At 41.7% G+C, this 15,883-nt stretch overlaps 1 protein-coding gene and 1 long non-coding RNA gene across 5 annotated transcripts in view; one reads left to right on the top strand and one right to left on the bottom strand.

Moving 5' to 3' along the window:
• Nucleotides 1–2,533, bottom strand: part of LOC122553475 — a 10,465-nt gene extending 7,932 nt beyond the window's left edge. The window contains exon 1 of one of the 4 annotated variants that reach the window (XR_006312729.1): nt 2,283–2,533. This is a non-coding gene — a long non-coding RNA (uncharacterized LOC122553475). Of the gene's footprint in view, nt 1–387; nt 477–552; nt 746–1,751; nt 1,876–2,282 lie in introns of those variants that run through there. The other 3 variants (XR_006312731.1, XR_006312730.1, XR_006312732.1) reach the window with 3 other exon arrangements.
• lrrc9 (leucine rich repeat containing 9) overlaps nt 1–15,883 on the top strand; it is a 235,868-nt gene that overhangs the window by 182,927 nt on the left and 37,058 nt on the right. Inside the window, exons 26-27 of the mRNA XM_043697264.1 lie at nt 4,554–4,662; nt 6,301–6,440. Of these exons, the coding sequence (XP_043553199.1) occupies nt 4,554–4,662; nt 6,301–6,440 (249 nt within the window). The remainder of the gene's footprint in view (nt 1–4,553; nt 4,663–6,300; nt 6,441–15,883) is intronic.

The raw sequence follows: 15,883 nt of genomic DNA, 5'->3' as shown, positions 1-15,883 counted from the left end.
ATTACCTTTGACAGAATTTTGTAATCTGCATCACAGGATGGCATACTTAGCCTCCAATTTGCAGGATGACCTACAAGTCCCTCACCTCACAGCGAGGCCTGCCAGACCCAGGGGGACACTCAAGACAGTGCAGGTGAAAAATCCACCAAGCAACAACACAGAGTCAATTACCAACAAACAGTCCTTTCTGGTATTAAGAGTCCATTATCATAAATGGTTCTCTTCAAAATGCAGAGTCTATTCCCAGGAGCAGAGTCCATTCCAATATGCAAAATGTATTGTCACAGTCCACTCCTGAAGGCAGCAAATGCATACTTCACAGCACACACACAAGTGTTCAGTCTCCACAGAAGCCTGGTTTATCGACAGACAACCAGGCCTACTCACAGGAACATAATACATTGTGAAGGTGCAGTAACTCAAGGGTTTGGTCCACTCCCAAACTCCAGGACACAGCAAATTCTGACCTCCCAGCACACACACAGGTGTTCAGTCTTTACAGAGGCCTAATCCACCGACAAAGGGCCACGCCTACCCACAAGAACAGCTCACCTAGAAAGATGTGTTTTCTCACAAGGGCTCAGTCCAAACACCAAAAAAGAGAAAACACTTTCAAAAACAGAACCAGAATCAAGGGCTAAACCCTGCCACAAAATCAACATTACTCTTTTACTTTGAGGAAAGAACAATGTACAGGCTGTAACCAGCTAGTGAAACAACAGTTCCCTAATGAGAACTGAGTTACACCTGAAACACATTGACTGTATGGATCAGGCAGTTTAGAAATCAGTCCTCAAGAATGGAATACCAGTTAACAAATTGGGTTTTATAGTTCAGCCAGTTCAGGAATCAGGTAATTGTCTACCCCTCCCCCCCGCCTCAAAAAAAACAAAAACCAGCAACAGTTGTAACACTGAGTTTATGGCCCAGCCAGCACAGTCAGTTCCCTGAACTTCAGAGATTCTAAATCTCCTGTTTATTTTGTATTAAACAATACAGTTTACAAAACAGTTAACATTAACAGCTCTATACAATGAAGCAGCAATTTTACAAGGGAGAGGAGCAGCAAAGCCAGGCCCCAAACCCTACTGTTCAACTAGTTTTCAGGGAAATGTGGACAAACCTCAAATCCCAGTTTCAGTCACCACAAAACAGTAACAATGACAAATATGTATAAAGCAATCCAATTACATAAACAGTGTATAAAATAGAGATCCCCAACAACTCACCCATCCCTCCCACCTTCCAACCACTCTACAAGACAACCTGCCCCTACGCCCTTTCCGGCTGTCGGACTGTCCTGATACCTTCCAGCCACCTCAAGGACAGCTCGTCCTGCTACCTCAACCACCCCAGGACAACAGTGGTCAGGACAGCCTACACACCTTCTAGCTTCCCTAACCGCTCTTCACACCTTCCGGCCACCTCTAGGACAGCCCACCCCCATACCTGCCCAGGGTGACAGTGCTGAGGACGGCCTACCCACCTTCCGGCTCTTAGTTTGCCCCTATGTACCATTTGGCTCTCGTCCACCCTGACGCGCCATCCGGCCTGTGGACTGCCATGACACACCTTTTGGTCACCTCTAGGATAGCCCATCCCTTTCCCTGGGATGACGAGCCTTCCAGATCTTGGCCTGCCCCTACAGACCTTCTGGCTCTCTGCCGCTCTGACACCTTCCGAATACCTCTAGGACAGCCCATCCTGGTTACCCCTTCTTGGGACGACAGCGCTCAGAATTGCCTACTCACCTTCCGGCTCTCAGGGCAACCGGCATCAGGACAGCCTACCCACCTTCAGGTTCACAGGACGGCCTACCCACCCTCCTGCTCTCGGGATGACAACTTTCAGAACAACCTATGAGCCTCTCAGCTCACAGTGAGGCCTGCCAGACCCAGGGACACACAAAATAGTGCAGGTGGTAACCCCAACAAGCAACAAGACAGTGTCAATTGTCAACAAACAAACAAAGTCCTTTCTGGTACACAGAGTCCATTACCATAAACAGTTCTCTTCAAAATGTGGAGTCCACTCCCAGGAACAGAGTCCACTCCAGTAGGCAAAGTGCATTGTCAGAAATGAAGCTCACTCCAAACTGCAGAGTCCACTCCTGAAGGCGACAAATGCACACCCCACAGCACACAGGTGTTCAGTCTCCATAGGGTCCTGGCCCATCCATAGAGAACCAGGCCCACTCACAGGAGCACAGTTCATTGTAAAGGTGCAATTAACTCACAGGGGTTTGGTCTACTCCCGAACTCCATGATGCAGCAAGTGCTCACCTAATAATTCAGCCAGTCCAGGAATCAGGTTTCTCCACAAAAAAAGCAGAAATCAACAGCAGCAGTAACACACTGACTGTGACCCAGCTAGCACAGAGTCGGTCCCCTAAATTGAGAAGACTCTGAATCTCCTGTTTAGATCAATCAGCCAGGGCTTTCCTGATTGTTCCAGATTAACAGTACATACTGACTGTGGCCCAGCTAGCAGACAATCAGATCCCTAAACTAGGAGATTCTAAATCTGCTGTCCATAAACTGCCAGCCATGGCTCCCTGGACTGGCCCAGACAAACAACTTCAATCAAGGATTTCATAGTAAATGAGATTCAGCTGGCCACCGTTCCATTCACTACAAAACCATTCGCGGAGATCATGGTTGATCTGTAACCTGAATGTATACAATTGGTTTTGTTCTATATTCCTTTGTGATACCTATGGCTACCAAAAATGTATCCACTGCAAATTAATTTAAAATTACCATCAATTGCCACTTGATATTGTGAGTTCCAAACTTTTATTGTGCTTTACATAAAGAAGTGTTTCTTAATTTTACTGCTGAAAAGCATGGCTCTAGTTTTTGGACAATGCCTTCAAATCGTAGATTCCCCAAATAGTCACAATAGTTTCAACTAATCTATCGCATTTGTACAACAGAAAGAACGTGTAGGTGCATTTTAATCCGCTTTGTTCTCTTTAATGTCTTAAAACTTTGTTCAAATCAGCCTTTAATCTTCTACATTCCAGAGAATACATTCAAGTTTGTGTCACCTCTCCTTTACTGTTAATCATTCAAAAACCTAGATACTTTGGTAAATTTATACTCCTAGACCAATAATTCTTTCCTAAGGTGCAATGCCCAAAAATGTAAGGTTTCAGTTTGCCCTGAGTCAATGATACGTAAGACATTTTGAAGTTTAGAACTGGCACTGCATACTCAGCCTGCACCTGAACACATTACCACCATAAAGTATAAAGTTAGGCCTTGTGTCATTAATATTGAATAGTCAGGTTGCCAATACTTCTTACATGGTTCATTGGCAACTTGCCTAACTGGAGTCTGACAATGACTTACCTATGATTCCCTTTACAGGCAGCTTATTTCCACTTAAGGGCGTGTCAAACATTTGTTGATTGACAAGATAAAGCACCATTGTAAATTCAGACATGCCTGAAACAACTGTTGTGAGAGCCTAAGATTTTCAGATACAGCACAGAGGGCCCTGATGGAATCGGTCTAGAAATTTTGAAGTGCTGTTAGCAGTGAACCATTGAAGACAGGTGGCCAGTCAGCAGATTAATGCTTAGAGGTTCAATGACCTTGCTATCTTTGCTGAAGAAGTAGGATTCTGAACTACTGCTCCCTAAGGTGCTAGGCTATGCAGTATTCCAGCAATATGGTTACACAAAAATTACACCTTGAATGTAGAACTTGACTGCAGATGTAAAATAGATGTGCAAAAGAAAATAAAGGTACCGTGCATTTAAATTAATAGGCGATGTACAAGATTGCAAAACAAAGGTACATTGCTTCTAAACTAGATCTTACAATTTTCATTCCTGATTAGAACAAACAACTTCAGCCCTTCTTATCCAACGCATTCTTAAATAGGAATATTATTAGTTTTTATCTTATCAGGTCAAGATGAAAAAAACATGTTTTTGCAAGTGTTCAAATCAGAAATAAGACATTGTTTTACTTCTTGTCCATCTGTTTGTAAATGACTTCTGTCATTATTGCCCTCTTCCTTTCAACAGCACTTTGTCTGTCCACTGCAAGCAGTATTGTCAAAAGCCCTCTACAATTGAGTATATACTTACAAATGCTATGACAAATCAGTAATAAAAACTAACACCCAAGTTACTAAGACTACAAATAATTATGACTAAAAAATTGTGAACAGTTATGAAAGGGGTTTAACATACAGGTAAAAATAGGAAATGGGTTGATCTGAAGTCTTACAGCATTCACCCTTTAATTGGCCATTATTGCTACAACATTAAATATGTTATTTTCATACATTGAAGGAAATGAAAATAAAAGAATATGGAAACAAGATGGATGCATGAGATTAGCAAAGTTGTTAATACAGAACATTAACACCAACATGGATTAATTGGATATAAAGGCCTATTTCTCTTGTAATCCTGTGATCATTTCATCAAATATTAAGAAATACAAAGATTTAATTGAAAAGTTAAAAAGTAGCAACAGTTGCAATAGCAAATGCATAAGTATCATTATTTAGTGTCAATTACTTATACTTCTTAACAGATCTGTAGATCTTGGACCTTCTGAGAAATTTGGACGTTTACAAAGAATCAATTTGGAACGCAACAATCTTACATCCTTCAGTGGTCTTGTCTATCTCCCTCGTGTCAAAGTGAGTCTTCTAAAAATATTTTTTTCTCTATTTAGATAATTTACTGCAAGATTTTGAAAAAAAATCAAGTTATAAATAGTGATGTTGATATACTACCCAGTCACTTCTGTTCCATATTTGAGTCAGTATATTTATTTATCTAAGGTACGTAAATTACGTACAACACTTTGTGTTTAGCCATCTTTACTGTAACTATCATTACACTGGACTGATCAACATATGCATTAAGTTAGAACATATTGTTGCAGTATTTGGACACTCAATGTCATAACATTCAAGGCATGGGCCAAATGCTGGAAAAAGGGTTTAATATAGATAGGTCAATGGGCCAAAGGGAGTCTTCTGTGCTGAATGACCCTATTTCAATGGTAAATAGGCGCTAATCAAAATTCATAGGCAGGTGCAATTAAATATCCTTTAATCATTTTAGTGTACTTATAATACTGATCATGTTAACTGCTATCCACTGAATGCCACAGGTATATTTTTTTCTAGCAGCATGTCCAGCCCCAAGATTGCCAGAATTTCCTATCCTAAGCAATTAAATTGGTCTGTAGAACTGCCCTCTAGTAGGACATAACATTGATGAAATGGAAATAACAGCTATGTAGTGAAGATCTAGAATTTGCACTTTCTTGCTACTAATAAAACAAAATTCCTCAGGAACCAGGGACAATTTTTTTAAAAATTCTTCATAGCAACATAGAAATTCGGAGTGGGAATAGATCATTCAGCACATCGGCTTGCTTTGCTTTTCATTATAGTCATGGTTCTAGAACCCTGCTGTTTTCTTCCCATAGCCTTTGATCACTTCAGCACTAAGAACTCTATCTAACTCCTTCTTGAAAACATTCAAAATGTTTACTGCTTTCTGTGGCAGAGAATTCCATGGGCTCACCACTCTCAATCCTAAGTGGTCTATTCTATATCCTTAGATTGCGACCCTTGGTTCTGAACTCTCCAGTCATTGGGAACATCTTTTCTGTGTTTACACTGTTTTTAATCATCTTTGACGTGTTCAGGGGTTACTATGAAAACTGAAGTTGGAAATTCAGAGGGCAATTGTGAAGCCATTTTCTTACCGAGAAGAAATAAAAATTTTAAAAATGGTAAAAATTGGAAATGACAGCAACAGTATGGTCTGAACTGGAGTTCCATGTTAAGATATTCAAGACAATTTTGGCTGGGTTCTATAATTTCCAAGTTGTATCGGCATTTCCTTCTGGGTGGGCAACTCTGTATTGAAACAGGCAGCCAACAATCCAACTGAAAAATGTGGTAGGAAGCTCCATCTCTCACCTATAGGTCCTCTTCTATTGCAGTTTCAGAGGTAACTCTGTAATCCCAAGGTTAGCGTTTAAAATGCTAGAGTTACCAAAATAGGATGCTATAAAACAGGTCTGCACTCATGCTTTGTGATGTTCTTCACAGGGAATGGGTATTTCACAGAAAAATAAACTAGGAAACTAATCTTCTTATTACTGAAATACAAGTCATAGATATTTTTCTTCATTATCAGGTGTGTTCTATGGTTCTCTTGTGTACCTCCTAGAGACCAACTGAAAAAACAAGGACCTGGTAAATAAGTACATTAACAAAACTGAAGTCTTGACAATTAATATTTTGCTTATTATGAAGGTGCTTTACTTAAACCACAACCACATTGAGACCATTTTGCCAAGACAAAAGCCTCAACTTCATTTGACCAATAGACAGATTCTTCAGCAGAAGGTCTCATCCAGTGGCTATGGACAGTCAGGACTTTCCCGGAGCAACAGGTATGTGATTACAATCACTTTCTTATCACTATATATAAAGTAGTCAACTAAATCTTTTCCTTATGATTCATCTAGCAAAAGATTGAATATTTTCCACCTCTCTCTACTGTCAGTAACAAAGAACATCAGATAAGCCCTTTTTCAAGAGGGGAAGGATAAATCAGAAGCAATGTAACGGCAATGCCATTGGGCTAACAAGCCAAAATCACAGGCTAATGCTCTGGGGACGTGGGTTTGAATCCCACTATGGCAGATGGTAACATTTGAATTCAATAAACATCTGGAATAAAGAACTGACCTAGTGGTGACCATGTGACCACAGTTGATTGTCATAGAAACCCATTTGGTTCACTCATAACTTCTAGTGAAGGAAACCAGCCATCCTTACCAAGTAACTCCAGGCCTATAGCAACATGGTTGACTCTTAACTACCTTCTGGGCAATTTGGAATGGGCAATTAATGCTAATATAGTCAACAATGCAAATGAATAAAGAAAAAAAAGTTTACTCTCACTGACATCCCAACTCTCACTACAACTGCCTGAACAATGCCCCAAACCAGACTGACATCCCCCTCAACCCCAACCTACCTATTCACCCGATCCTTTAAATACTTTATCCACCAGCCATATCTGCCCTATCTCTTTACACTCCTGCCTTTGTAGCTCTGCAAAGAAACTTTGGAATATTCAAAGCCTCTAGTAAACCAAAAAAAGTAGGCTAAGGCCATAAAAAGGAGTTTTAAGTTCTGTGCAAATGGTCTTTGCTGCTTCCGCTGAGGATTCCTGCACTGAATTGATCCTGAAGGATCTTTCATCGGAAGGTTACTCAGAAAAATCAAAAAAATGTGAAATCTTATGTCTGACTGGAGCCAGAAAAAGGATTTCTCATCCTAACTGGAAGATTTGAGTGCACTTTGAAAGGTTTTTGATGAGATGTCTCACAAGAGCCTTGCTACCACTATTAATCTGCTAGAAATGACTTCAACTCATAAGTGACTCATTTTAGTTACCTACTCATTGCTCGCAGAGAAAGCTATAAGTTCTAATATGAGAATTTTGTAACAATACAATCTTTAGGACCAGGAGAAAGTGAGTTATAGAGTTGAAGAGTGTGGTGCTGGAAAAGCACAGCCAGTCATCTTTACTACCAATTAGAAGGAAAATTGGGATCTGTGCGTCTTATTCCTTAACTGAAACAACCGTTCAAAATTTAAAGTTTAAAAATGGCTAATCTTTTAGTTCAATTAGTTATATAGTATATGAATAAATATATTAACATTAATTTGGGAATTTTCTGATGTTCCTGTGTTTATTATTACTAAATCCTATTAACTACAAGAGTAAACATTCAATATTGTAAATGCTCTAACTCCAATATCAAACAGATGTTGCATTTCAGTAGCTAACTGGACAATTATATAATAAACCGTGAATACATCAATAAGGAAAATCAGCTTCCCACACTGGTAGAGAAAAGTAGCATGATAGTTATAGTCATGGATTGTCATCCACTGACCCAATCCAATAATAAAATCACAGAGATCTACAGCAGAGAAAAAGACTGTTCACCCCCATCGAATCACCCATCGAGGCTGGTCAAAAAATAATCACCTAACTATCTAATCCTATACATATAAATACTTATTAAATGCTATGGTGGTTTCTACCACCCTTGCAGGCAGTGAGTTTCAAATTCCCACCACTCTAACAGTCAAAACCATTTTCCTTGATTCCCTTCTAAACCTCCTTCACCTTACCTTAAATCCATCCCTCTTGGTCATTGATCCCGCCACCAAGAAAGAGGTTTCTTCTTGTCTACCCTGCCTATGGCTCTCATACTCTTTTTTTTTTAACATCTCAATCATGGCACCCCCACCCACCCTCCTCCAGTCTCTTCTGCTCTAAGGAAAACAACTTCAGAGTAAACAGTCTCTCCTCCTATCTAAAACTTGCAGCCAAGGCAACATCCTGGTAAATCTCTTCTACACCCTTATCAATGCAGTTCCATCCCTCCTAAGATATGGATGCCAGAACTGCACACAATATTCTAGCTGTGGCCTAACCAATATTTCATAGAGTTCCAGCTAACTTCTCTGCTCTTAAACTCTCTGCTCTATCTCATAAAGGCAAATATCCCATGTGCCTTCTTAACCACTTTATCTATTGATGCTGCTATCTTAAGAGATTAATGGATATGCACACCAAGTTCTTCTGATCCTTTGTGCTTCCCAATGTCCTACTGTTCATCATGCATTACCTTCCTTGTTTGCGCCACCTCACATTTAGAATCATAGAGTCCTAGAGATGTCCAGCATGGGAACAGACCCTTCAGTTCAACTCATCCATGTCAACCAGATAGCCTAACCCAATCTAGTCCCACTTGCCAGCACTTGGCCCATAGCCCTCTAAACACTTTCTATTCATATACCCATCCTTTTAATTGTTGTAATTGTACCAACCTCCACCACTTCCACTGGCAGCTCATTCCATGCACACACCACCCTCTGCATGAAAAGGTTGCCCCTTACGCCCCTTTTAAATCTTTCCCCTCTCACAGTAAACCTATGCCCTCTAGTTCTGGACTCCCTCACCCCAGGGAAAAGACCTAGTCTATTTACCCTTTCCATGCCCCTCATGATTTTACAAACCTCTATAAGGTCACCCCTCAGCCTCCAAAGCTCCACAGAAAATAGGCCCAGCCTGTTCAGTCTCTCCCTGTAGCTCAAATCCTCCAACCCTGGCAACATCCTTGTAAATCTTTTCTGAATCCTTTCAAGTTTCACAATATCCTTCTGATAGGAGGGAGACCAGAATTGCCCACAATACTCCAAAAGTGGCCTAACCAATGTCCTGTGCAGCCACAACATGACTTCCGAACTCCTATACTCAATGTTCTGACCAATAAAGTAAAGCATACAAAACACCACCTTCACTATCCCATCTACCTGCAACTCCACTTTCAAGAAACTATGAACCTGCACTCCAAGGTCTCTTGTTCAGCAACACTCCCCATTACCTTATCATTAAGTGGATCAGTCCTGCTCTAATTTGCCTTTCCAAAGTGCAGCACCTCACATTTATCTAAGTTAAACTCCATCTGCCACTCCTCAGTCCGTCGGCTTATCTAACCAAGATCCCGTTGTAATCTGAGGTAACTTTCTTCGCTGTCCACTACACCTCCAAATTTGGGGTGATCTGCAAACTTGCTACATTCAAGTTTGTCCTTCTGAGAGGTAGTGGTTGTGGGTTTAGAAGGTTCTATGAAAAGAGCTCTGGTGAGTTGCTGCAGTCCATCTACAAGGTGCACAGTCACAGAATTGAAGTTCCAACAAATATCTGTTAAATATATTCCTACATTCAAATCTAAGTTGTTTATATATACCACAAACAGCAAAGGCCTCAATACTGATTCATGCAGAACCTCACTACAGACTGGCTTCTAGTCACAAAAACACCCCTCAACCACCGCCATCTGCTTCTTGCCACTCACCAGTTCTGGATCCAATTAACCACTTTCCTTGGATCCCATGGGCTCTTACCTTCACTATAATTCTCCCTTGCTCGATCTCATCAAAGGAATTGCAGACATCTAAATGGATTACATTAAATGCATTACCTTCATCTACAGCCTGGTTACCCCTTTGAAAATTTAAATCAAGTTGGTCAGAAATGACCTCCCCTTAACAAAACCATACTGACTTGCTTAATATCTACCTCTCCAAGTTTGCATTAATTCTGTTCCTTAGGATTGCTTCTGATAGTTTCCCCACCACTGTGGTTGTACTGACTTGCCTGACATTTCTGGTTTATCCTTCATTCCCTTATTGAATAATAGTATGATGATTTGGACACTGACTTGCCTGACATTTCTGGTTTATCCTTCATTCCCTTATTGAATAATAGTATGATGATTTGGACACAGGATTTAAAACCTCACTAAAGAAGCTGGGGAATTTAACTTCTGTTAATTAGTTAAATCTAGAATAGAATGTGCCACGTGATAGCGAGGCAAGGAATAGGGAGAGAAATCAGCTGAACACATGGCTGCAAGGATGGTGCAGGAGGGAGGGTTTCAGGTTCTTGGATAATTGGGGCTCATTCTGGGGAAGGTGGGACTTGTACAAACAGGACGGTCTTCACTTGAACCAGAGGGATACTAATATCCTGGGTGGGAAATTTGCTGGTGCTATTTGGGTAGGTTTAAACTAGCTCAGTAGGGGGATGGGAACTGGGGGTGTAGTTGCAGTGCACAGGAGGATGAGAGTAGGAAGGTCAGGGACAGGATTTCAAGGTCACAGGAATGTGCTGGTATGAAGTGTGTTTACTTCAACGCCAGAAGTATCCAAAATAAGGTAGGTGAGCTTGCAGCATGGATAGGCACCTGGGACTTCGATGTTGTGGCCATTTCGGAGACATGGATAGAACAGGGTGAGGAATGGATGTTGCAGGTGCCAGGGTTTAGATCTTTCATTAAGAACTGGTGAGGTGGTAAAAGAGGGGGAGGCGTGGCCTTGTTAGTCAAGGATAGTATAACGGTGGCAGAGAGAACTTTTGATGAGGACTCGTCTACTGAGGTAGTGTGGGCTGAAGGTTAGAAACAGGAGAGGAGAGGTCACACTGCTTGGAGTTTTTTTATCGGCCTCCGCAGAGTTCCAGGGAGGTGGAAGAGAGGATTAGCAAAATTATTCTGGGTAGGAGTGAAAGGAACAGGATGGTCATTATGGGAGACTTCAACTTCCCAACCTTGACTGGAAATGCTGTAACTCCAGTATGTCGGATGGATCAGTTTTTGTCCAATGTGTACAGGAGGGTTTCCTGACACAGTATGTCGAAGGGCCGACAAGAGGAGAGGCCACACTGGATCTGGTGCTTGGTAATGAACCAGGCCAGGTGTTTGATTTAGTTGTAGGTGAGCACGTTGGAGAGAATGATTGTAATTCAGTTACATTTAGTTCAGCGATGGAAAGGGATAGGTACATGCCACAGGTCAAGAATTATCTATGGGGCAAGGGAAATTATAATGCGATTAGGCAAGAGTTAGGATGCATAGAATGGAGTAGCAAAATGCAGGGGATGCAGACAATGGAAATGTGGAGCTGGTTTAAGGAACAGATATTGCACGTCCTTTTCGGTAAGTCCTTGTCAGGCAGGGAGGAAGTGATAAGGTAGAGGAACCATGGTTTACTACAGAAATTGCATCTCTTGTTACGAAGAAGAAGGAGACTTATGTGCTGATGAGGCAAGATGGTTCAGATGAGGTGATGAAGAGTTACAGATCAGCTAGGAAGGATTTAAAGAGAGAGCTAAGAAGAGCAAAGAGAGGACGCGAGCAGTCTTTAGCAAATAGAATAAAGGAGAGCCCTAAAGCTTTCTAAAGGTATGTGAGGAATAAAAGGATGATTAGGGTAGGAATAGGGTCAATCAAAGACAGAAGTGGGAAGTTGAGTGTGGACCCTGTGGAGATCGGAGAGGTGCTAAACGAACATTTCTCATTGGTTTTCACTCAGGAAAAGGAGAATATTGCTGAGGAGCAGAATGAGGGATGAGATATTAGACTAGAAAGGATCGAGGTTAGTTACGAACAGATGTTATCAATTCTAGAAGGAGTGAGAGTAGACAAGTCCCCTGGGCCGGATGGGATTTATCAGAGGATTCTCTGGGAAACTCGGGAGGAGATAGTAGAGCTTTTGGCTTTGATATTTGAGTCGTCATTGTCTGCAGGTTTTGTACCAGAGGACTGGAGGATTGCAAATGTTGTGCCCTTGTTCAAGAAGGGCAGTAGAGATGACCCAGGTAATTATAGACTGGTGAGCCTTCCTTCTGCTATAGGAAAGATTTTGTAAAGGATTATAAGAGATAAGATTTATAATCATCTAGCAAGCAACAATTTGATTTCAGATAGTCAACATGGTTTCGTCAGGGGCAGGTCTTGTCTCACAAACCTCATTGGGTTTTTTGAGAAGGTGACCAAGCATGTAGATGAGGGTAGGGCAGTTGACGTGGTATACATGGACTTCAGTCAAGCCTTTGATAAGGTTCCACATGGTAGGTTGTTGGAGAAAATGCAGAGGAATTGAGGGTGATTTAGCAGTTTGGATTAGAAACTGGCTTTCTGAAAGAAGGCAGTGAGTGGTGTTTGATGGAAAATATTCAGCCTGGAGTCCGGTTACTAGTGGTGTGCCAAAAGGATCTGTTTTGGGACCACTGCGGTTTGTCATCTTTTATAAATGACTTAGACACAGGCATAGGTGGATGGATTAGTAAATTTGCAGATGACACTAAAGTCAGTGGAGTAGTGGACAGTGTGGAAAAATGTTACAGGTTGCAGGGGGACTTGGATAAACTGCAGAATTGGGCTGAGAGGTGGCAAATGGAGTTCAATGCAGCTAAATGTGAGGTGATGCACTTTGGGAAGAATAACAGGAAGGCAGAGTACTGGGTTGATGGAAAGATACTTGGTAGTGTGGATGTGCAGAGGGATTTTGGAGTCCATGTACATAAATCCCTGAAAGTTGCCACCCAGGTGTATAGTGCTATTAAGAAGGCATATGGTGTGTTAGGTCTCAATTGTAGAGGGATTGAGTTCTAGAACCGCAATATCATGCTGCAACGCTGGTGTGCCCACACTTGGAATATTGTGTAAATTTCTGGTCCCCATATTTCGGGAAGGATGTGGAAGCATTGGAAAAGGTGCAGAGGAGATTTACCAGGATGTTGCCTGGTCTGGAGGGAAGGTCTTATGAGGAAAGGCTGAGAGACTTGAACATGTTTTCATTGCAAGAAGAAGGCTAAGAGGGGATTTGATAGAGACATACAAGATGGTCAGAGGATTAGATCGGGTAGACAGTGAAAGTCTTTTTCCTAGGATGATGACGTCAGCGTGTACAAGGGGGCATAACTACAAATTGAGGGGTAATTGATTTAAGACAGATGTCAGAGGCAGGTTCTTTACACAGAGAGTGGTGAGGGCGTGGAATGCCCTACCTGCTAATGTAGGGCATTCCACAATTTAAACAATCCTTAGATAAGCACTTGGATGAATTTGGGATAGTGTAGGGGGACGAGCTGAGAATAGTTCACAGGTCGACGCAACATTGAGGGCCAAAGGGCCTGTTCTGTGCTGTATTGTTCTATGTTCTATGTTCTAATGTTAGTATCAGGAGTGGAGACTTGTAAAATAAGCTATTTGGTTTATTAATGTCCCTTTCTTGATGTCCTTGTCATGTGAGGTTCAAGTGTAACTCCGGATCCACAATAATGTAGTTGACTCTTAAATACACCCAGAATCATCTAGCAGGCCATGTCATTACCAAGAAAGTGATTGATGTCATCCTTTCGAGGGCAGTTTAGATGTACATTAAATGCTGGCCTCACCAGTGATGCCCATGTCCTGCGAATGAATAAGAAAAATTAATGGAACTAAATAATCCCGGAACTTGCTGTTTTAACTACTTTCTTCCAACCTAGTAATAACATTTTTATTACACCTAAGAACAGATAATTCAGACCTTCAAGCTTGCTCCATCTTTCAATAAGATTATGTCCGATCTTCTATTTTAATCTAATCTTCCTGCATTTTCACAAAGTCAAAAGTCACATTACACCGGGTTGGAATTTATAAGGAAAAGATCAAAGAGTCATACAAGTTATGCAAACGTCGACACAAACTTGCACTCACATTCTGTCACAGGCATATAACCCCTCACACTCGTGCACACATGTTCTCGCACACACTCACTTGCATGCTCTCTCACATGTACTCTCTCACACTCAGTCTCTCAAGAGCACGCGCGCAGTCTCTCTCTCTCTCTCTCTCTCTCACACACACACACACACACACATTTACTTCTATGTAGTGAATTTGCATGTGCGGATACATTCTATTTTCAAAAAAGCACATGATCAGTCGACAGTCACTCACACGCACACACACACACATTTACTTCTATGTAGTGAATTTGCATTTGCAGATACGTTCTATTTTGTTCAAAAAAGCACGAGATCTGTTGACAGTCACTCAATGTGGCATTTTATAAATTCCTACTTTGCAAATAAAACCAGTCTAACTCCAGGCTGAGATACAAACAAACTTGAAACATGACCTCACACATAAAATGCATTGTCTGACCTGAGGTGTCACCTTTATTTTGATAAAACGTGAAGTTATCTTGGGGCGGTGACCTGAAAGAAATTCTGGGATTCACATGTTAATCAATCGAAACCTGCACCTCCATTCTAACTGATTAAAGACTTAATAGCCATGTAGGTTTATTCAACATATTTGCATAAATTGTATGATGCTTTGATCTTTTACTTATAAATTCTGTGTCAGATGTATTCTCTCTCACTAGCTGCCCAAGGAACGCGTACGGGCTCTGAAAGCGTGCAATTTCAAATAAACCTGTTTGAGTATAATCCGGTGTGATTTTTGACTTTGTCCACTCTAGTCCAACACCGGCACCCCCACATCATGCATTTATCCACATATTCTTTGTTTTTAAATACAGAGGAACCTCGATTATCTGAATACCAATTATCCAAAAATCGGATTATCCAAAGGAGATCTTGAGGTCCTGATGGAAACATTACATCAAAGACGTGTTTCCAACAGCGATCGTGTCTTTTGTTTACAGTGATTAAACAGGCACCATCTCCAAATGACTGACCTCCCCCTCTCCCCACACTTCCCCTGGAGTTCTAAACAGGGATGTACCCTAAACTCCCCTTCCCCACATAATCTCTCCAACATTGTCCTGTATAGGGCAAAGGTGGAACCTGTCAAAAGGTTGGTGTGTGTGTGTGTGTGTGTGTGTGCGTGCGCGCGCGCGCATGTGTACATGCTATTTGGAGACTTACCCCACAAAGGCAGTCTTGTTGGTGTCCAGTCCAGAAGGGGTTGGGGCGGGGGTGTTGGAGGTGGGGAGTTTTCGGGGCCGGGGAGGTGTCGGATGGGATTGGGAGCGGTGAAAGACAGTTTTGGGGGCAGGGGGCTGCTCGGGGGCGGGGTGGAGGTGGGGGCAGGGCCTCGCACGCTGTGTGCTGCTGCGATCTCCTGAACGGGGAGCAGACTTTAAAAACTCCGAACTCCAGAGGAAAGGCATTTAATCGATTAACCGAATAATCGATTATCCGAACGAAATAGTGCCCGCCCATCACGTTCGGATAATCGAGGTTCCACTGTATAGAACTGTACAAACCGCAGCCTTGAACATACTCAAAACTAAGCCTCCACAGCCATCTAGGTCAGAGTGTTCCAAAGATTCACCCATCTCTCACTACCACGCCCTCTTTTCTAAACTCCAGACGATATAGGTCCAGTCTATGCAATCTTTCCTTATGGCGTCAGCAAAGCTCCATGCAATTGCAGTTAGACATTTATACAACGAGACTCAAATCCTCCATACTATAGATCAATTTGCCTTCTTAATTGCTTGTTGTACA

The sequence above is a fragment of the Chiloscyllium plagiosum genome, chromosome 10 (assembly GCF_004010195.1).
Source record: "Chiloscyllium plagiosum isolate BGI_BamShark_2017 chromosome 10, ASM401019v2, whole genome shotgun sequence".
Classification (NCBI taxonomy): Eukaryota; Metazoa; Chordata; class Chondrichthyes; order Orectolobiformes; family Hemiscylliidae; genus Chiloscyllium; species Chiloscyllium plagiosum.
Note: the sequence above shows the minus strand (reverse complement) of the source record. Positions and strands in the feature narration are given on the sequence as shown.